This window comes from Salminus brasiliensis, chromosome 21, assembly GCF_030463535.1.
Source record: "Salminus brasiliensis chromosome 21, fSalBra1.hap2, whole genome shotgun sequence".
Classification (NCBI taxonomy): Eukaryota; Metazoa; Chordata; class Actinopteri; order Characiformes; family Bryconidae; genus Salminus; species Salminus brasiliensis.
Window position 1 is genome coordinate 8,540,479 of NC_132898.1, and position 21,958 is coordinate 8,562,436.

Consider the following 21,958-nt stretch of genomic DNA (forward strand, 5'->3'; position numbering starts at 1 on the left):
TGCTGATAAGGAAAATGAATAGGCTGAACGCTATTATAAAGGCATCCATTTTCATCTGCGCGGAGTTTAAGTCTAAGAAAATAGTTTTGAAAAGAAGCAGGGTGCTGTCAGGAATCTGGAATTGCTTCATAAAAGAGTGGATAATTTGTTCTTGCTAATGTAAATCATGCTCTGTCCAAAGCAGCAGTTTTCATAGTGAGGACATAACCTTTTCCTCTCTGATAAGCCCAAAAAACACAATGAGAGAAAGCTTCTGTTATTCAAAACTACACTAGGAGACCTCATTCTTGTATTACGTCAAGGTTGTCCACTCAAGGAATACTCATATATCATACTGCTGACTTCAAACAGATTGATTACAGTAGTTTTACTTGAACTTAAAAGTTGGGAGTTGACACCTCAACTAAGCCAGCGGGTGCTGCACATACATCAGAGAGAATACAACACTCATAGTGTTAAATTAACACTGTAACACTGGCAAATTTGCTGAGTATGTTTCATAATTTGACAAAGGTGCAACTGCAATTAGATTTTCTACATTAGCACCACAAGAGAACTGTAAATATATATCTTTACATCATCCTACCTTTAGCTTCTACTTACTGGCCACTTTATAAGAAGCCAGTGAGTATAGATCTTATAGGTCAATTATATAGGAGTAGAATAACAGAATACAATCTGCTGTCATACACACTTGGTCTGTCACCCACGATTCTAATTACAATTACATTTTCTCACAATTAGTTGTTATTACCAGTAAGTTGTTTGTACTAGCTTGCTGAAATTGTCAATACAATCTATTACATTTTACTTAAACTGAACAAGACAGAGGAAAATATGATGTGCATACTATTAATTTCTAATAAAAGAGCTTAATATAGTATGTAGATTCTTAAAAACAGACAGGTCACTCTCCAGTCCAAAAAATCCATATATGTAAAAGTGAAAAGGTTGGAAATTGCTTCATTAGAAAAAAAATAAAAGTGGGGAAAAATAAAATAAACAATATAAAGGATCAGAGTTAGACCACCACTATATTCCAATTTACCCATTAAACATAAATGTTTCCATGCTTCCCACAAAAGCAACAAACTTCAGAATTTTCAAAACTAACAAATGTTCTGAAATAGTTATAGTGAACTGAACTCGTCAAGGTTTATAGTTTACCCCATCTGTCACGGGTCAGTTTCTAACCACAGCACTGCTGTTGGCCAAACATTATTTGGATGGTGGACAAGTCTATGTCTGGCACTGTGTGTGGTGGTATGATGGTCTCAGGCACTACAGTGTTTTTTATACACATGCCTAACTTACACTTGAAATGTAGTCTTTTCTAAAAAAAAAAAAAATGGCATATAACTATTCAAACTGTAAATACATTAATCCAAGCACTGATACACATAGCATGTAGCATTGCAAATACCAGCTGCCAATACAACAGAACAGCCTCCTGGATTCCTTCTTTCAAACTACTCTTACATGTCCAGCATTAAGTGTCTTGCGGTTGGTGATTCCTACAAGGCCAATGATCACTTTGCAAAAGCTGTTTTACCTCTTAGCATCTCACATGTTCCAGCCCACAGCGTTGAGACAAGAAATATGCCAAGATGTACAGGCAGAAGCCAAAGATAGCAAATCTGCAGTGGTTCTTGTGCCAGCATGGGTTTTAGGGTTGAAGGTCTTGTGTACCTTATGCAAAGTTCAAGAAAACATCCACTAGATAAATATCAGTATGGTGTGGTTATATAGCTATTCTGGGCAGTAGTTCAAATGCAACATACAGTGAGAGTCTGATGAACTAGCACACTCCATCACTGGCATAACCCTGATCAATCAATGTCACAAATATTTGCAGAACAAATGTATTCTTTGATAATATGTGTCACATGTATAGTGCTTACACAAAATATCCACCCCTTGGATATTTTCACTTTTTATTGCTTTTATAAATGGAATCATGGTCAATATAATTTGGCATTTTATTAAAAGTAATGTATGCCTTTGGGTCATAGGTCATTGTCTTGCTGGAAAATAAATCTTCTCCCAAGTCGTATTTCTCTTACATACTGACTGTTTGACTGTTGGCAAAAAAGCTTTCCCATTGCATGCTCCCACCACCATGCTTCATGGTAGGGGTGATGTGTTTGTGATGTGCAGTGTTTAGTGTCTAGTCTGATGGCCAAAAAGCTCCATCTTCCTCACTAGCCTCTTCTTGCACCTTTACTCAAGTTTGTGAGAAGGGCCTGCTCTAGACAGATTTACAAGTGGCATATTACTTCCATTTCTTATTGATGGATTTACTCTAAAGGATATTCAGTGACTTGTTTTTTGTTTGTTTGTTTTTTTCCCCGTATCCATCCCCTCACTTATACTCTTCAATTACCTTTTCTCTGAGTTGAGTGCCATGTTTTTTTGTCTTCATGGTGTATTTTTGTAGCCATGAATACTGATTAATCAGTGGCTGGACCCTTCAGACAGGTGTCTTTATAGTACAATCACTTGATTGTACCTGAATCACTCACTAATTATGAGACTAATAGCAGTAATTGCCTGGACCGCTGTTGAATTGGGCCAATCACTTGGTGACTTGGGGGTAAATATTTATGCAAAACAATTATTTTACATTCTATATTTTTTAATTGATATTAGTTTGACAAAATCTTTTTTCATTTTGACATTTAAGATTTTTTCCCCATTTTTTTCCCATTTATACAAGCAATAAAAGGGAAAACATCCAAAGGAGTGGAACCCTTTATAGGCACTGTAAATAACCAAATGTATCAGTCAAGTTAATAGTGAGTACAATATTACAGAAACAGTTAAAACTGAAAGGGTTCATGTGTGGCCCACATGTCTGCACTCTCACAGCTACACAACTTATAGATTAAATAGATAGATAGAAGATAGATTCATGAAACTAAGAAGAAAGTACTCCCTCCCTAAATGTAGGGAAAACAGTGTATTCCCATGGTGTGCAAAAGTAAAGTAAAGTAGATGATCTAGTTACTGAACACGCTATAGAAGATATTGAAGTTTTAAGTGTTACAAATAACAACTCAATAATACGCTTGGATTGGGTCCAATCAAGAATAATACACTCGAGTTGGCAAAGGTGAGGTGGGGTTTGGGATATTTGTTTAAAACACAGTAATCTTTTGATATGTAAAGTATGTGTGTGAAACCTACCTCCATGTTATTATTTTTAAAACGTTGTGTTCGCTTACAAATGGTATACAAATTATTCCAATTATAACTAGAGTGTAACAAACTTCAAACTAGTATTTGATTATGTAGTTACTATGCTCTGGGAGATGTGTTATCTGTTATGCTTCTACGAACATCAGTTGTGATGTATCCAGAAAGTCCCTACACAGATACTACTGCTATTACTACTCTTGTTTTTTGATGGTTGCTATTTCTGAAAAGGTTGCAGGAGCTTATTATTTGTCAAATAAAGGAATATATGTCAAAGTTGAGACGAGACTGGTGACAGTATAAGGGTTTGTTAGCAATATTAGCCTAGCATCTCCTGTTATATATATTAAACATGTTTTAACATATTGTCTGCATCTGGGTTAAGCAATAAATCCTGCTCTTATTCGGAATGGGTTGGTTTATTACTTTTAACATGTTACACATTTCCTTAATTATAAAACTCTTGTATCCATACTTTTAACGTTAGAATTACCACAGAAGAAGTCGGTTTCTAGTGCCTGAATGTTTGCATCACATGGTTACACAATCACATTTCTAACATAGCAAAATCCTTTTTTAACATTGACTTTGTTTTTTTATGACGATAATTCTCTCCATGGCAGAGTACAGGACTGCCAATTCTCACACATTGGTTGCAAAACATGGAATTGGCTGTAAACTCATGCTCTCATACCACACTTTCCATTTTGTGATACAACAAACCTTCATTCCAAAACAACCTCAGGATAATTCTGACTACTGATAAAATGTCCTACAGCTCCCACTCCGGATTTCACTGATTTAACACACTCTGGACCGGCAACTGCGGCTTTCTACAGGAGTTAAAAAATGTCTAGTGCAGATCTGATGGATATGCATGGTCAGAGACTACATATGGTACGTTGCAGCTTTCAAAAACATATTTTTCCAACGTGAGGCGACATGTGCCTGGGAAATCACTAAGATGTGTATCTGGACAGAAATAAAATGATTAGACCACCACTGTGTTCAGTAAAAAAACAGCAGGCATTTCAACCTAGAATTTTCTCAGAGAATGAGGAGTAAAAACACAGCCACGTCCAAACTGGACAGAAATAAAATCTCAGAGGAGCACAAAAGAATTACTCCAGGACCCCATGTAAATTTAATCATGTCCAAACAAGGCTAAAGACAGTATTTGCTGATTGTAGTTTATTTGATTGCATGGATTGTGGTGTACATAATCAAATTAAGTTCATGCAACATACAACTCATACATCACTATGTGAAAAAACACATTGTCCACATAGAGGTTAAGGTAGTAGCTATTGAATTGAAGCAAAAAGTGCCCGGTTTTATGTACATCCACACCAAGCTAGAGAAATGAGTCAATTTGATTGAACCATGTTTATGATTTCCACCGTCAGCGGAGCAGCATGTGTTTTTGCTTATTCCCCCCAGCCTGTGGTTACGGACAAACAGAGACAGTGGATTATCTCAGGGAGTCTACTGCTGCCGAGGTGAGATCCATAAAACTGCCAAGCCGAGATTCCTGTCGCCCATTCCCAGTGCGCCACAGCAGGAGTCCTCCGGGGGAACAGGGGCACATTCCAAGGGAGAAGAACAGGAAAAACACAGCTCATAGAATTATGGAACCCAAACCGCACTGACCTTGTTATCACCGCGCCGTCCAAACCCACAGGCAGTGGGATTACGTGGGGTGGGAGTAGAGCTTTCAATTTTAAACAATCAGGACCATTTACTGTTCAAGTCTTTGACATTACATCATTGATTAATCAATGCTCTTTCTGTGTGACCTCTGTAAATGCATGAACCCATGGGTCTCTTTCACCATTAACATGAGTTTTAATGTTAACAGAGTGTTTGTGGTTTCATGCTTGTTAGCTCCATTTGATCTGTCATGGTCTATCATTAAATGTCTATGTAGACACCGTACAAATGAATTTAAGGAATTTCATCACTAGAAATCAGCAGTGCATTTAGGACAAACTATTTAACATCTTAAATCCCAAGAGTCAGCAGACTTGCACATGCAATTAATGTCAATATAATTTTTAGTTCATAATCCTCTGTTCCTTTTTTCATGCAATTCAGAGGACAAAAAACAGGTATGCAAACAGCCTTTTTTTCTGCATTAAAAAAGTAAAAAGTACTAAAGTAGGTAGGTAATCCTGTAGGTCTGAACTAACCTACCACCCCCTAAACAATTTATAGAAGTTACTGAATAACATTTCTTAAATGAAGAACTTGATTTATTATTTTAGTTTTACTATTCTTATTTTAATTATACAGTTAAATAAAAGATTAAGCAGTGAAGCACATTCCTATTTATCAGTTTTGAGTCTGACTTTTAGTCCACTAATTTTACATTTACATTTACGGCATTTAGTAGACGCTCTTATTCAGAGCGACTTACAAAAGTGCTTTGCTATTTACCCAAGAAAAACCTTAGCTAGTTAGAATAGACTAATAGTTCAAAGATACCTCTTTGATGGTAAAAATTTTGATGCTAAGAAATGAAGCAGGAAGTAGAATGCAAAAGTAGAGCTGAAAAAAATCAACATTATGTACTGGTATCAGCCTAATTGTCAGCCAAAATATGCAATCGGATGGTATGTCTCAATTTGAGCTGATCCTGATCATATTCGCGAGTTAAGCTCTGCCCGAGGCGCCTCGGTCACAGGACACTGCAATTCCTTTGTTCAACTGCTAGATGGAACTACAAAGCTTGTGCACGGTTAAGGAACCTATTTGAGCCAATGTTGTACTCTGCTCTGTGTATTGTATCTGACAAGAAACACTCAGAAACAGATGTTTTTTGAGCGCAGTTACGATGGACACTCTTATTCCATAATGCAACACCAAACGGGAAGAACAATTATAAAAGATGGAGGATAACAATGCAAGTACAGCGGTGACGGTGTCAGGAGAAGAATTTGACATATGGTGGCAAAAAAACGATTCATTACTTTCTTTTAGTACAAACGGATTAGTACATTAATATTTTGAGTACTAACCAGCCAAACCCGCACTATAAGATTAGTATATAGTATATGTCATATAGTATTAGTGTGTAGTACGCAATTGAGATGCTGCCAGAGTAAAGACTTAACACCACTAAAACGGTGCAGTAAACGGTGCAGACCACATTTAACTATAACCAAAACTACAGCAACAGTCGTAAAGGACGGGAATCACAGAAGAACATAATTGCGTCCAGAGTGAAGGACTTTTTACCACTAGATAAGCAGCCCTTTTTGGTTGTGTTTCCACTTTGAGCTCCACTGTGTAGTTCTATATGGAAATTCAGACTTTCAATGCTTTTTAAATGTGGCTGATTCCAAAAAGCATTTCATCAAGCACATTTCATCTTAAGAGACAATGCACAGAACAATTCAGAAGCCCTGCACAAATGAGGCATTACCAAATTTCCCTGGAAAGATTAGTGTGGCTTCCAGCTCTGCCCTCGATCGGTATCTGCGATTATGGATTGGTATTGGCTCCTACTATTTGTTTTCTGCTCCTACTGACATCACAACAGTGTGGTAAGTTTAAAATGTATATTTTCAATTAAAAACCCTTTGAGTGAGCTATGAGTGAGAAATAATATTAAATAGCAACATGCTTATTGCTGCCACATATATGAGTCAATAATGGAATAATAATCCTGTGCTTCAAGAGATGAATGATCTTTTCCTTCATACCTGTTAGTGATCGATAACAGCTCTTGGCTTTTGACAGTGATAAAGATTTACGGCAAGAAAGAAAGACATAGGGAGAGAGAGAGAAAGAGAAGCAGACAGACAGACACACAGACAGCGTGGGTTAGTATTATAAGATCTCAGAGGTGCTATAAAGGCCAGATGGGATTGGTTTCTGGTGAGCGTCTTAGTTTGACGGTCCAGCAAGGGGCCGTATTTCTACCTGCAGTTTGACAGTGACTGAGGGGCTCCTCTAGACACCTCCACCATTAATTGGATCAGACTGACCTGTCTGAATTTGGCCCAGGGGAATTGGGTGTGAGGCCCATCAATGAATGTCAAGGAGTCGCCTTACAGCAAACAAAAGCTTGGGAGACTCCAGTTATTCTCCTTTTCCATCCTTGGGTGAGGTTCTTCTATAGTAGCCTACACCATCACATCCGTTATCTTTTCTTGCAAGACTGAAATCTCACAAAATTGTTTGGTTAAAAGTCTGTGGCAAGTTCCAGCACTACACAGAATCCATTAGCTTAAGAAAACATCTTGGTCTTTACAACCCCCACCACCACCTCCCTGTTATCGATCACAGCAATAGACATGATCCATGAAAAAGGTGACTGCTATGGCGAATTGGCTGGACGTTCTTCAGCAAGTCTTAGGAAGGGCTCAACTGAAGCACTTTCATTTAATCAACACTACAAACCTATTTACCTTTCGAACCATCTTTCCTGTAGAGTAAGATCCTTATCACAGGAAATCCTCTGATAATATCCTCTCCTGGCTTGAAAGGTCAACCTCAAGATAAAGGAACAGAGAAGACAAAATTACCTTAAAAGACTAAGGAAGATAACTCTTTATCTTCATGAAATGTATGATGTCTTTCACATATTTAGCCATAACTTTTTATCTTGCTTTCCAGAAGATCTCCATGTGTAGATGAGTAGATTGTTCTTTGAACTCACTCAATGAATAATATGTGTACAGTCATTACATCTTTGAAAATAATGGTTCCAAAATGTTTTTTGATCAAGATGTCTAGACTTTACATTATGTGGAAGTTCTTAAAAAAAGAAAAAATGGTTTTCATATCACAACGTCTTATTTACAAAATGGAGCTACTATGAAATCGCTCTGACACATTTTGGCATCGTTATTTTTTAAGAGTGCAGAGGATATGAAATGATTGTGAATCTGGAGTTTGTCCATTCAAAACCCACAAACTGCATTCAGTCTTGTGCCTGCTGGAAGCCTATTAGTGTTACATGTTTTCAGTGAAAAGACCACACAGTTCTCTTGAAAACAATTAAAAACAAAACAACAACAAATGCTGTAATCCACTTTCAATAAATTCAGTAAAGGAAAAAAAATAATAAGAATTAATTCATATATATATATATAGAGATATAATCATTGTATTCTTTGATTACTTCTGGGCAACAGCCCATGTGTTGAATTAAACCTATGACTATTCTTTTCCTCTCAGGGCAGGTGCTAGTTTGATCAAAATGTCTTAGCAAGAAGTCGTTGCTATCAAGGAAAGCAATGAATGACTCTTCCATCTCATGTATGAGGATACTCATCATCTGTAAACAATTATTGAGCTTACTGTAGCTAAATTATGGCAATAATTCAGTATAACATAATCTAATTACTATGACAGGCCCACCAAGGATTTCAAGAACATCATGCCTTTGCACTCTTCAAAAATCACTGTCTCATTTTTCTATATTTTGGCTGATAAAATGCCTTCAGACTGCAATGAGACATTATCAGTCTACCGAAACACATGTTACTGTGCCAGAAAAGCATTATTCCACTGATATTAAGCAAATGTAAAACAGACTACAGTAGGTGTTTGGTTGTAAGGAATCAACAATTGGAAGTCTTGGCTTCATTCTATACATTTCTTATAGAATGCAACTAAAACAGACTCTAGAAACAGTATGTAAGTATTTCCTGATTAGTTACAGGACAGTATTCAAGTATTCTATGAAACGGAAAACAGTAAAGTCAATGTATTTTAAGGTAAACCAGAGTATGCATTTTCAAATCACTGTGACAGACAGCAGAGGTTTGTCACCAATGAGAGGGCTGGTTTAACCTACATTTCCCCACATATTCTCCTTCTCCACAGAGATCATGAGATGATTACACAGTGCTCCTTCAACCATAAGGCTCCCCCAGCCAGACCTGTTCTGAATGCTCAAGGTCAGGAAATGAATGGGAAGATGTGATTTCCCTCAAATATTTCCTGGGGCTTTTCAGTGCCAACAGTTACCCATCTTTCAGCTCTGGTAAAACTCTAAGGCCACGGTCCTCCAAATTGTAAACCAAATGCTACTGGCAGTTCAAATGTGATAATTCTGTTGTATCATATAACATGCAGTATCCTGGGATTAAAGCGATGGATGTTTATTGTCTTTCAGGAATGTACAGGAGGGCATGTACTGCCGGTCATTAAGCACCGTTTACGCCTCTTCTTAAATATTTTTTAAATCTCCTTTAGAAAAGAGCACTGGAGTGTATTGTATACATTCTAGTTTTCTTAAATAACTCCAAAGTTAATGCTGAGGATAAGGGAGGAAAAAGCTGAAAGAACTAATTCTTTAAATATTTAACCAATTCTAACATCCCCTGGCTAGCCAGAGGCAAAGTGTCAATGGCAGACATGCTTTCCAAGATGATTTCTGTTGTACCTCTGCAGTGGAGGCTTTCGGCCTTTGTCAAGATTAAGCTATATATTATCATGTGCAAGTTTAGTACAAATCCCTGCTATCAGGAGATGTGTTATTCTTGGCGATCCAAGTCAAAGATTCATTCTGAACTTTTCTGGTTAAAGCTTTCCCATTTCAGGAGACGTGTAAAAAAAACAGCTTGGAAACCAAACTTCTTGAGTTGTTCGCCAAATACAAAAATACTGTATGTGAATACTAGAGAAATATTGGAATTAATCCAATTTAATAACGAAAAAGACTGTTCTAACCAAAGATACACAGTAAGTTCAACAAAAAGGGCAACTTCAGTTCTACTTACCTCAGTGAGAGTTTGCCTTAGGTACACTGTGCCTCTTGTAGGGGGGCAGCGTGGCCCCAGTGTAACTGTTTTTTCAGGATTAATTTCCCAACGGGATCAACGTGGAATGGGGATGTTAATCTTGTGCTTTGCATTCCCATGATATGCAAGGTGACTTCTACCTCCCATCCTGGCTCTGCCATTCCCTAAGACTTTGTTTTCATTCCATGATTTCTATTCAAACAGGAAAAAGACAAATAGAACAAAAAACTTTAGGGTAACTGTAAAACGCTGTGTTTTAAATGAACAAATGTACTTCTTCAATTATGAATACACTACTTACTTACACTATTGCACTGTCACAATTTGACATTAGTATACACCCTGAACTGAAGGAAGTACTTCCGAACTGTGGGCACCCTAAACCTCCTGTCAGAAACTGTCATGAATGGTATGGAAACCAGAGGCGGCAGTGCTTCTAAACACGTCTTATTTCTTTCTTGGACAACTCTACCATTCTGCTAGAGCCACTTATCCTAAGACGAGTGCAAGACCTTAAGGAGAACTCCCCCAGAAGGTTTTGTACCTCAGTTTGGCCTTTGCCCATGCAGCAGGCTAAGTCTATTCCATGTTTTAAGTCATCTGGAAACTTGTTGACAACCCATCTGAGGCATCTGGGGTGCAGAAGACAGGAATCAGATCAGAAGCACATGTCAGAAATGGATAGCGGGCTTCTATAATGACCCGGCAAAGTGCATTTATAAAAAGAACTGTGACCAAACTTTGTGTTGCTTGTAGTGTTGGGAGATATGTTGGGGAGATACACACGATAGGGGAGAAACCAAGGTTTCTTCTCAAATTGCATTACACAATGATGGTTAACCATATTCGAATTGAAGAAATATTTCTTCTTGCTCCGAGACACCATGCCGGTCGCAGAACCATATCACTCTTGGCTAAAGCAGAGCCCTCCGTGACTGTGAAAGAAAACATAGCAAAGTTTTGGATGACACCTTCAAATCTATAATTCTGATTTTTTTCCTCTTTGATGTTCGCTAAATCTGAGCTCAGATAGTGTGCTGGCTTTCAAAACAATGGCTTGCAGGCCCAACGAGTGTTGGTTAAAAGTGTTGCTCAATAAAACCTCACCAATAGGACTTTCACTTCCCCTGCGTACCAAAGCTGTGGGATAAAAAGTTATGGGGGACACACACGTCTCTGTATAAAGGCAGTGTGCAAATTAACTGAGACAGTATTACAAGACATTTAGAGAGACAACATAATTAGAGTGGGTGTACACGATGAGTGTTACATAGCAGATATCCAATTACAGTCACTAAGCTTGTGAATAATGACTCAGATTGCTCTCTTTTGACCTGTTGCGGCGTGAAGAGATGAATTTGTTCCCAAACCTGTTTACAGCACCTGCAGCATTAAACAAGCTTCAAGAAAACCTCTACGGCACACACATGCTCATTAAATGCTGCTGTAACGGCATCAGTAACCACACAAAACACAAGCATGTAGCCAGTACTGATGTGTAGAAAGAATCAATGTTGGCAGCCACTACTAATGACAGCAGTTTCAGACATTTTATGAGGCCGAGGTGTCTGTAACCTGTAAACGTAAGGAAACCACAAGACTAAGATGATATATTGACTAATTAATACAGGAACAATAGTGATTGAGAACAGACCAACAAATACCTTTGCGCTTGAAATGTACTGTTTTAAAATTGTGTGACTAACTTTGCCAAGTATTCTGGATAATGCTTGTGGTAAGGCACTTTTTTAAAACCAGAGTCAGAGGCATTTAGCCAATTCATTATGAGGCACCCCGGGAAAAAGTCTCTCAACAAAAACTGGTATGAACACAAAAGGCTTTTTCTTTAATGACAACAACAATGCGCTGCAGTGCATTTCTTGTGTTGCTTTGGGTCATTTCATTCATTCATCTTTGTTCAGGCTGGTAAATTCACTTTTTTGTTGAAGAGGAACTGCAGCTTAATGGGGTGCCCCGTTAAATCTGGGTGGCCTTAGATTTCTCTTCCGCACTTTACAACCATGTAAGATTCATATTAGCTTTAAAGTATTTAGTGAATTCATTTCTAGAGGTCATTTAGAAACAGGCCTTGGAAAAAAAAACCTATGTAGCAAAAATGGAACAGCATAACACTTGAAGACATTTTGAGAATTCACAGCCTGTTGTACAATATTTGTTTTTCCAGAGGTTTGTGAATAAATTGGAACAGTTTAAAGTTTAAAGCAGTGCCACATTATAAAAAACTCCATAAAACTGTGTGCAATGTTTTTTTCTTTTCTTTACTGCAAGAATAAGCAATTAGAGTAACAGAAGGAAATCAAACATTTGGCAAATATAAATTAACCAGTAACTTACAATACAATATGTTGTTGTTACAATATGTGTATATGGGTTGTTACAATATGTGTATGATCGGATCCCATCAGATCCCACAGCTTATTAAAATGCATTTCCATGTAGTCCTGTTTACGTGTTATTAGACCTTAAGCCAGTGGTTCTGGTTTCCCCGCATGCAGGGGTCCACAAATACCTTATAAAAGCATGAAAATGGTACATCTAGTGCCTAAAGTAACACTTTAACAGGAACGCACAAAATTGCACTTGTAGACTTCTCTTTACAAAAAGAAACCAAGAAAAGGCTGTCATACGTGAAAATGTCCAACCATGACATCCCTACTGTGCATGTGTGTACCCCATTATCCACAGACTAACTGGTCTAAAACTGAATTTTTATGAGATAAGCAGTCGACTGTGCTCTAGACGTACTGATGACACTAAGAAACATTTATTGACAACATTTAGTCATATTTTTCACCTCTACTAAGACACAAAGGGGTTAAGCTGGGCTCCATATGGGACTCTAATGACGCTGCACTTACTTTTTGATACCTTACACCATACCTGGTCCTCATGTACAGCTGCCCTGAACATTTTAGCAGTAATACACCTGAATCCATTCACTGGCTCATGACAAGCCATTTATCAGGTTAAAACGGGCTGAGGGACAGCAGAAGCAGAACTGGACACCACTGCTCTTTGCCTGGCGCTAATTAGCTTCCCAGTGGTCCCAGTGGCTAAAGAGCTGCAGTCTGGCGGGTGGTGCTCCGAGTGCTCTGCAGCTATAAAGCCCCATTTGCTGGAGACAGCACACATACACACACATACACACTCACACACACTCAAACTCTCAGCAGCCCCCCTGCTGCAGCTGTAGGATGTTATCACGCGAATCTCACACCTTTCCACAGCAGACCTGACAGCTCCGTGATAAATGTGCTTTTTTTAAAACCCTCTGGGAATATGAAGAGTCCTCAAGAAAAATATGCTACTTTTTCGTGGATCTCGGTTCTTTGATCACTCTGGTCCAACTTTGGAATTAATCTGAAGCTTCTCTCAGTGATTTTTTTGTTTGCTCTTCTTCTTCTTCTTCTTCTTCTTCAACCGGACACGTTGTTTTGGAGTAAAAGTGGGATGGCCAAGGCGTCCTGGGTGAATTTGGGCGTTTTGCTTGTAATCGGACTGACTGCTGCAATCGCCAACGGTGAGTTTCACAGCGTTAATTATGAGAGAAAGTGTGGAGGTATGGAGTGACTGGCTTTCTCCTTATCCTTCTACCCAGCTAGTGCTTAAGGAAAGCCTGGCTGAAAGATGTCAATAAAGACATTTAGAGAAGGGCTGGGTAAGAACTTAAGGAACTTATTTAGCTAGTAAGGTTTTGTATAGGTTATCTTGTCCAATGGGTGTCAAAAGCACTTAATGTCGAATTAATTGTTTAGGTTTTCGTACAAAACATAGTCTGTTCATGTGTTTTTTTCATCTTGATTTGTTTAAAATGATTTAAAATGTAGTGCTAGCTACACAAAGCTACCGTTTAGTTAGCTAGGATAGCTAAATGAAACTCCAGCAGCAAGTGGCACCACCACCATCCAGACAACACTGAGAGAACTACAACTTATATACATAGAAAACAATATTCAGCAATCAAAGCACCATATTTGTGAAAAGCAAACATAAGAAAAACGTCTTCTCTGTTAAGACTTCACATTTTTATAACGTTTCCTCTGAAGAAGCACTTTGTGATTTCTCACATTAAAATCATTTCTAAATGTCCTGTTGAACTTTTAATACTCATATTTAACTCACAAAGCTCCCCCCGTCCTCCGTCGTTGGTTTATTTGTAATATTTGTGTGATTTGGGCGTTTTTTCAGGCTTCTCGCCGCTTCCTGAAGACGCTCGTGAGCAGAACGCCACCACGCAGACACAGTCCGGCAGCGCCGCGAGCGCCGCGGTCTCGTTTCAGGCAGCCGCGCGCGGGCGCAGAACGCGGAGATGCACGTGCTATACGTACAAGGACAAGGAGTGTGTTTACTACTGTCACCTGGACATCATCTGGATCAACACCCCGGAGTAAGGTTCAGCTCATACCTTCTGAACAACACGTCTAATGTCGTACTGGCGTTTCGTATTCCCCCCTATTTGAATAGAATTGCCTATGTTGTATAACGATTCATTGATTGCAGCACTAGCCTACTAGCACGTGTTGAATCCCAAAAAGGGCTTTCGTTTGCACACTGCAGCTCTCTGGCACAGACCAGTTGATGTAATTTATGCAATGCTTAAAGAAGCTGTTTTATTTTGGATTCAATGTAAATTTATTCTTAGAGGTCCCATAATTATTATTCTGTATATCCTTTGAATTTGGCTGATATATGTAAATAAGCTATGTTCTGATTGGCTGGCTTGTGTTGCGCTATGTCTAAAAAAGGAGCTGAGGCTGAAACGCTCCTTATAACTTCAGTGTGAATGGGTGGAGCTGTCTGACTGGGCGGAAGTTTGTACTTTTTTATTTCTGTGACATCACAAAAACTGTCATAAAAACTGTCTAAACAGTTAGTTTAGAAATGGACTGTATGGACTGGGAAGTGAATGGTATGTTTTGAAACTTTAACAGTATTTTCATCTAACTAACTAAAACTGGGTTTTACATAACATAAGGGGCCTTTACATTTTGTCTGCTTATATGGTGAATATGTTTTTGTTTTGGGCTACAGCAGCAATCTGTCAACCATAACATTAAAACCACTGACAGGTGAAGTAAATGTGGATTATTGATTATCTCCTCATAGTGGCACCTGTCAAGGGTTAGGTGATACATGTTGGACAGCATGTGAACAGTCAGCATAAAGGTCTGATATACTTTGACAAAGGTCTGATTGTGATGTCTTGACGGCTGGGTCAGAGCATCTCCAAAACGGCAGGCAGGTCTTGTGGGCGGTTCCCGGTATGCACAGGTCAGTAATTACGAAAAGTGCTCCAAGGAAGGGCAATTGGTTAACCAGCGACAGATTCATGAGTGCCTAAGGCTTATTGATGGGATCCTATAGGCCCTATCACAGGACACCTTCAGAGGTCTTTTGGAGTCCATGCCTCGCACGAGTGAGACCTACACAATATTAGGCAGGTGGTTTTAATGTTCTGGCTGTTTGTTGTACAAAGGAAATGAACAAAAGAAGAAGACAAAAATACTGAAGACAAATACTGGTAGAGAAAAGGTTTAGTAGGTGTATTTAGTGTAAATCCCAAATGTTCATATCATTGAAGCGATGCTGGTTCATGATGTTAGATTACACAGTTGAAAAATGTTCTGGACAGCAGGTGAACAGAAGTGTGAACTTTAAACACCAGATTAATTATGTAGGACTATAACAGCAGAGGGAGAGACTGTGGTCTGTGGTTCCACAGTGATAACATAACCACATTCAGTGAAGAGACCATATATGTGTGAACCATATATGTACTTTTGCAAGACTTAAAGAGGACAGATTATTTGACACTCTAAATGCAAAATCCCAAATGCAAAAGTGTTTCTGTTATGGAGCTGATTTGGAGGTTAGCTGTGGAACGCTAGATACAACTGAATCAGCTGCGTCACAGCACCATACAAGGTCATTTCTATGATCAATCGTATGGGTTTCTTATCCCTTCTTCAGTCTTATCAGAAAAAACATTCTAAAAGGGAAAACTGTGCTTTGGTGGATTATTCAAAGTACGAAGACATCACACCAACAGTCTCTCCATTTGGCTCAGATACTGACTTAATCTATTAATAGATTAAGCATTCTTGTGGAAAACCTGCAGCATTTTAAGACCAAACACAATGGACAGACATCAAAGAGATACTTTCCTGACAGGATGCTTAGAGGAATAACTCTTAGCAGATGAGGCAGGGAACTCTGGGCAAAGCACTGCACGTTTACTCTGCTTCAGGGCCTGTTCCAGTCGCATTCCATATGGTGCGAATAACAACGGAGTAGCAAGGTGCTTCCTCAAGCCCCATGAAGCTTATGGACTTTTCAGATTATTGTCTTTAAGGTTAAACTAGGTCACGGGTGCCTCCCTCGGGTGAGACCTGTTTGCAACTCAGATCAACAGCAGTGCAATGTCAAGTTGTTACGCAATAAAAAAGACTCTGAGGCCCTCAATATATCTGTCAGTCATGCTGATCTGTGGAGCTGGATGGATCTTGACTGTAACAAACAAAGGCTGTAATATTTTGAGGTTTGGTGCTAACCTCGTAAAAATTAAGGTGTGAAACGGGGTTCTTTGAAGAGGTGCCATAGAATAAGAACCTTTCAGTAGATTTGCTTTGTCTTCAGAAACATGTTGATACTCCTGTAATAGGGAGAATAGCATCTCTCTCATTCCCAGTCTGGGCTCAGCATGCTGCTAACTGTACTATGTAACTCTGGCAAAGCGGGCAGGACAATACTCACGAGAACTGCGTAATGCTGCGTAACAGTCCACATGCTCTTTCACTTTCTGTGATGGTTCTGTATCTCTCAGCTTGTCTAGAAATGCATGTGTAAAACGTGTCCTTTACTGGCGGCTTGAATTACATGTCCCCACTGTAGGGGGAGCCCAGGAGCAAGAAATACCTATTCTTGCATAAGGCTGCTTTGAAGGGCCCACATCCTGGAAAATCTAATTGCCCAATCTACACATTAAGGTGCAAAAATAACTATTTTGCATTCATTATTTTTTGTGATGTCATAATTACCAGCAGATTTACATACAGTATTCAACTATTCAGTTGTCAGCAGTTCAGAACCTCCCATCCACTCCGAAGTGTTTTAATACAGTGCAATCAGAACAGAGCTCATTTCAGTTATAAAGGCACTGTAGCAATAAACATTCTGTCTAATTCTAAAGGGTCGAGACATTAAAATTTCCTATTGGTACATAAAACATTAGAAGTCAGAAGTAAAAAAAAAAGGAAACATAGGACATCAAGCATTTATTTGTGTGTATGAAGTTTAAAGAATCTACACAATGTTCTATACCAATTACAGGTTCTTCTAAGAACTAAACATCCAAGTCAAAAACCTTTTACCATCCTTTAGGGAAACTATTGTGATGCCATGCTTTTTTGTTTGCGTAACACAAATGCCTTTTCTCAGACCTCATTCCTTTTATATTTTCCATTGGATTATTCTTTGCCAGGTTTTTTCCCCAGCGCCCATTGTTCGTAATACAGCGGCTGTTTTTTTAACATGTCTTGTTGCTGACCTCTAGTTACCAAGGCCTTATGAGTGTGACAAGATGATGGGAAAATAACTGTGTTTATGACTATGTAGAACAATTTGTTTCTGTCCATCTCAGTCATATGATAATATAATAGTGTAATACTGGATGCAAAAGTACCCCTTATTTGAATGTGCTTTTTCCCCTTTCATATACTTGCATCATACACTTGCAGCCAATGTGAGAACCAAACAGATCTTTCATTGTGAATGACTTGGGGGTGATTAGATGTTGTGTGTTGCTGTGTTTTTTGTTTTGTGGATAATGCATTCCAGTGCAAAGGTAATTTCAAACTGAAGAGGTTAATGGGAACCAAAAGATCATAAGGGCTTTAATCAACAATCGTGTTGAACTGTGCAAAGTACAGGTATGCAGATAATTGAAAAATTAGAATTTCTGGAAGTTAAAACACAGTTAAAAAGACCTAAAAGGTAGGGAAATACTTTATTAAAAAAAACGACTTTAAGAACTGTACAGTTGTTCATTCACTTGTGTAGTAACATCTGGGCTGACGTTCATGATTGTCTCCTTGTTGCTGCTGTGTTGACAGGCGCACCGTCCCGTACGGCATGTCGAGTTACAGGGGTTCGCAGCGAGTGCGGCGCTCCATGGAAGACAGGAATGAGGCTCACCGCTGTGTGTGTGCTCTGCAGACTGACTCAGCATGCAGCAGCTTCTGCACTGAGAGGTAACTCTAGACCTTCATCGCTTCTGTGTACTGGACATAGCAGGCACGCGACTAATTCATGTAGCCGTGATGCTTTCAGAAGCTCCACCCACTTTCTTAGGAGCTGTTGCCAGGCAGGACAAGCTTCAGAGAACTAACGTTCATCCAAATGCCAGGTGGCAACTTTTTAAATGAAAATTCCCACATGTAAAGTGTGTTACTGCATTCAAAATGGTATTTATTATGCATGCATGAAATAAATGTTGTTTTTTTACCTCTGTAATTACAAAAAAAACAACAACAACAAGAATGTAATGTCCACATTTTAGAGGGGAGGGTGTGTGAAATCAACACAGGGTTAAAGTGGTACCTTGATAGCCATCAACAAGCTTCTGGGAGAATTCTGGTAAGATATTTGACTGCTCTTCCTGGCAGAACTGACAGAGTTCCAAATATGTTCAGTATAGTTGAGGTCAGGTAGTTCCAAAAGCATAATGTTAGCATGTGTTATCCTTTCCTCAATTATATTTGATATGTGTTTTGGGTCATTGTCCTGTTGAAACACCCAGTTGTGTCCAAAGTGTAATTATAGTGATGGTTGTTTAAGTTTTGCTAAAGAATTCTGTGTCTTTTTCTTTTCTCCTTTAGCGGCCTTGGCAAGTTTAGACATGTTTGGAACTTTGAGCACCTCTGAATTAATAATCTAAGTGTATAATTTTGACACTGTATGTATGATTTCAGAAAACCCAAAATTTAAACTTGCAACCAACCGTGCACCAAATTATTTTTCAAAGAAATAATTGAAAGCCCAATATTGCCATAGTATTCTGATCCATAACTTAAGGTAATATTCACAAACTAAACAATTACCAAAAAGAATGCAACTGTGAGCAGGACATTGGTAAACCCACTGGCAGTTTATAGGCTGGTTTATTTCTTATTTGTGCTATTGGGCTGGCTTCATAGCACAAGATTAAGTCTAAAGATAGACTAACTGGATAACGATGGAAAAGGTACAGGAGAATTATACTTAAAATATATGGGTACTGTGGTAAAATTTTACTTTTTACCTTTTGCTGCACTAAAACAAATCAGAATATTATTTACATTTAAAAACAGGGATACATGGATAAAAAGGCTAAATGTTTACTAGATAAAATTAAAGTAACTGTAAATACGTAAAAAAAGTACCTGAAATGAGTGATACTTTACTTCATATTGGTTTGGAATCAACGGTTCATGTGACTTGTCATCTGCTAAAAAAAATGTAAATGAAGTACCCAGAGAATTTGAAACAACAGCATTGCATGGTTACATAATTACACAAAAGTAGCACTCATATTATTGGCTCCTTAGTTGACTGTTGTGTTTTTTCATTGTTTCCCTTCAGGGGAAGGTCACCATGACCTTCAGTTCCAGAAGAGCTAAACCATACTGGAAAAGTCCCAACCATGCATTCATCTGTCCTAACACCTGGAGACTCACCTCAAGGGAATGGCTTACCTCTGAGTAAGGAAGAGGAACTCCATTATTCAAAGCAGACAAGAGAAGAAAGAGGGAAGGAACAATGGAGTTTCTGTGGAAGGCTTACACCACAGAGAAGCTGGATTTGATAGGCGACTATTTTACAGAGCAACCAACTTTAAGCTAACGCATCACATTATGGCCTGTCTTCTGGACCTTCGTGGAAACCGAGGCAAATGTTCTGTCTCTGCAAGTGGAGGACCTTTTAGATTCTCATGACTAACAACGGACGGGTTAACATTTATTTCGAAGCAGTCATCTGCCTGTGCTTAGTCTCCTTAATTAAAGATATGTGTGTGACTAACATTTGCTATGATAGGACTTCCAAATACGGCGTGCATGGCAGGTTTGGTGAACTCACTGAGCCTTTCAATAAGATAGACGGTACATACCGCACATTCTGAGATGACACTGTTCCTCATTTGTTATATTGCTTTTGATTAGACAGCACTTACATATGGACTCACAAGCTGAGGCTTGTACATAATGTAACACCTTTCGAGCTGTCAGTAGACCAGTTACATTTTTTTGTGAAAAACTTTTTAACTATGCTGTTTTCATAAAATTACACATAATATTTTTTACTTGTAAATATGGATGTTGCCTCAATTACAATATATTGCATAATTTGTTTAACATTTTATTCCATAGTCATATATTCCTACTGTTCTTGACAGTCCTGTCTTAAAAGAATGGCCCACTAGGTCGTTTTGACAAAGAATCCCAAAAGACAAAAGGAAGGCCTCCTAGCTTTGTTCTGATCACAGTGTTTTACTCTCCACGGACTTGAAGATTAAACATTATATTGCCATTCATTATGCACCTTCATGCATTGGTGCCTGTGGTACTCCAACAAAACAATGTTTCAGATGGCAGAAAGGTATTTTTGGAGCAAAGCCATCAAAGACGTACCTCACAATTGTTGTTAAAGAGATGTGTTAGGAGTTCTTTTAAAGAACCTTAACATCACACCAAGGTTCTAAATCAATACACCCATTTTTGTCCTCAGGCCCTACGGCCAAGCCAAGAAACACTTAGAAAACTATATTTTAAAGTGTGATTTTAGAATTGAAATTGCATTATCCTCAAATGATAATCAAATGATTATCAAATGATAATTCCCCAATCTTTCCTTCCAAAGCTCTGTATGGCACACTATCAATATTTATTCAACTCTTCTTGAATACTCAGAGTTTCCACTCTAAGTATTTACTGACCAAAGATGATCCACTTCTTTAAATGGATGTTCTGTTTTTCTACTTCTTCATGGCCAACACACATATTTATGTACAAGCTCATGTACAGTACGTCTGTTTGATATTAAATTAAAATCGTCACTATTACTAACTTCGCCGTGGCCCTTGTCTGTCTTGTCATTTAGAGTTAACCGAGCAAAGCCTAGCGTAGCAAAACAACAGACTAAAGAATGCTGTCAACAATCGACTGAGCCAACTTCAAACCTGAGGCTCAAGCATAATATGAATGCCTGTCTTCCGTGGGCTTTACTGCTTCTCTCCTCATTCCAAAGAGTGAGGGTATTATCCTACACCAAGAATTGCTTGTTGTCTTGGAATTTGCCCTGGATGTTCTCTCATGCCCTCGCTCCCGTCCTTTTGTCTGTTTTTTACGACATGCACAGATGGGAGAAGTACTCAGGAGAAAAGCATTTAAAACATAGGAACCTCCTTGCTGGGGATGTTTACATGTTAAGAAGAGAAAGACTTTGATCCGAGCATTAAAAACAATCCACCCTGTAAGCAAGGATTAAGTCGAAATTGCAAACCTTGTCTATGACTAGATCAAATGAACTTTATTTGCAATGATCAAGTAACAGATTTCAGGTACACTTAACCTTCGTATGTAAATGTAACATGCTAACTGATGTCTACTCCAATAATAATTCGGTGAAAGAATGAGTTGAATTCAACATCTAATAGAGTTATGGATGCCATCAAGTGTCAGGTTTGTATCTGTAGGTTTGGGTAGTTATATATATATATATATATATATATATATATATATATATATATATATATATATATATATATGCCTGAGGAAACCTGTTTGAAAACAACACCACGGCCTGGACCTTGTCGGTGATCTCCTGTCAGGCTGTAAGAAACACTCTACAGTGCTTGTTAAGCCCATTTCACACCAGAGCACCAGAATGCTTTCACAACACTTGTTATTACACACCGGGCATGACACACTTGCTTAAATAAACTTTATATAGAC

General features: G+C 38.5%; 1 protein-coding gene and 1 long non-coding RNA gene across 3 annotated transcripts; one reads left to right on the plus strand and one right to left on the minus strand.

Moving 5' to 3' along the window:
- Positions 1-6,534: 6,534 nt before the first annotated feature.
- LOC140543320 (uncharacterized) lies at positions 6,535-14,281 on the minus strand. Of its 2 annotated transcripts, none has more exons than XR_011978175.1 (3): positions 14,094-14,281; positions 9,930-10,142; positions 6,535-7,691 (listed from the first exon to the last, which is right to left on the minus strand). It is a non-coding gene; the product is annotated as an uncharacterized lncRNA (long non-coding RNA). The 2 variants fall into 2 exon arrangements; XR_011978174.1 differs by lacking the exon at positions 14,094-14,281 and adding an exon at positions 10,495-10,574.
- On the plus strand, positions 13,064-21,070 carry LOC140543319 (endothelin-3). Its single transcript, XM_072666387.1, has 4 exons — positions 13,064-13,491; positions 14,160-14,358; positions 18,083-18,220; positions 19,590-21,070. Exons 1-4 carry the CDS (start codon positions 13,422-13,424, stop codon positions 19,603-19,605), a joined length of 423 nt encoding a protein of 140 aa, XP_072522488.1. The 5' UTR covers positions 13,064-13,421; the 3' UTR covers positions 19,606-21,070.
- Positions 21,071-21,958: the final 888 nt, after the last annotated feature.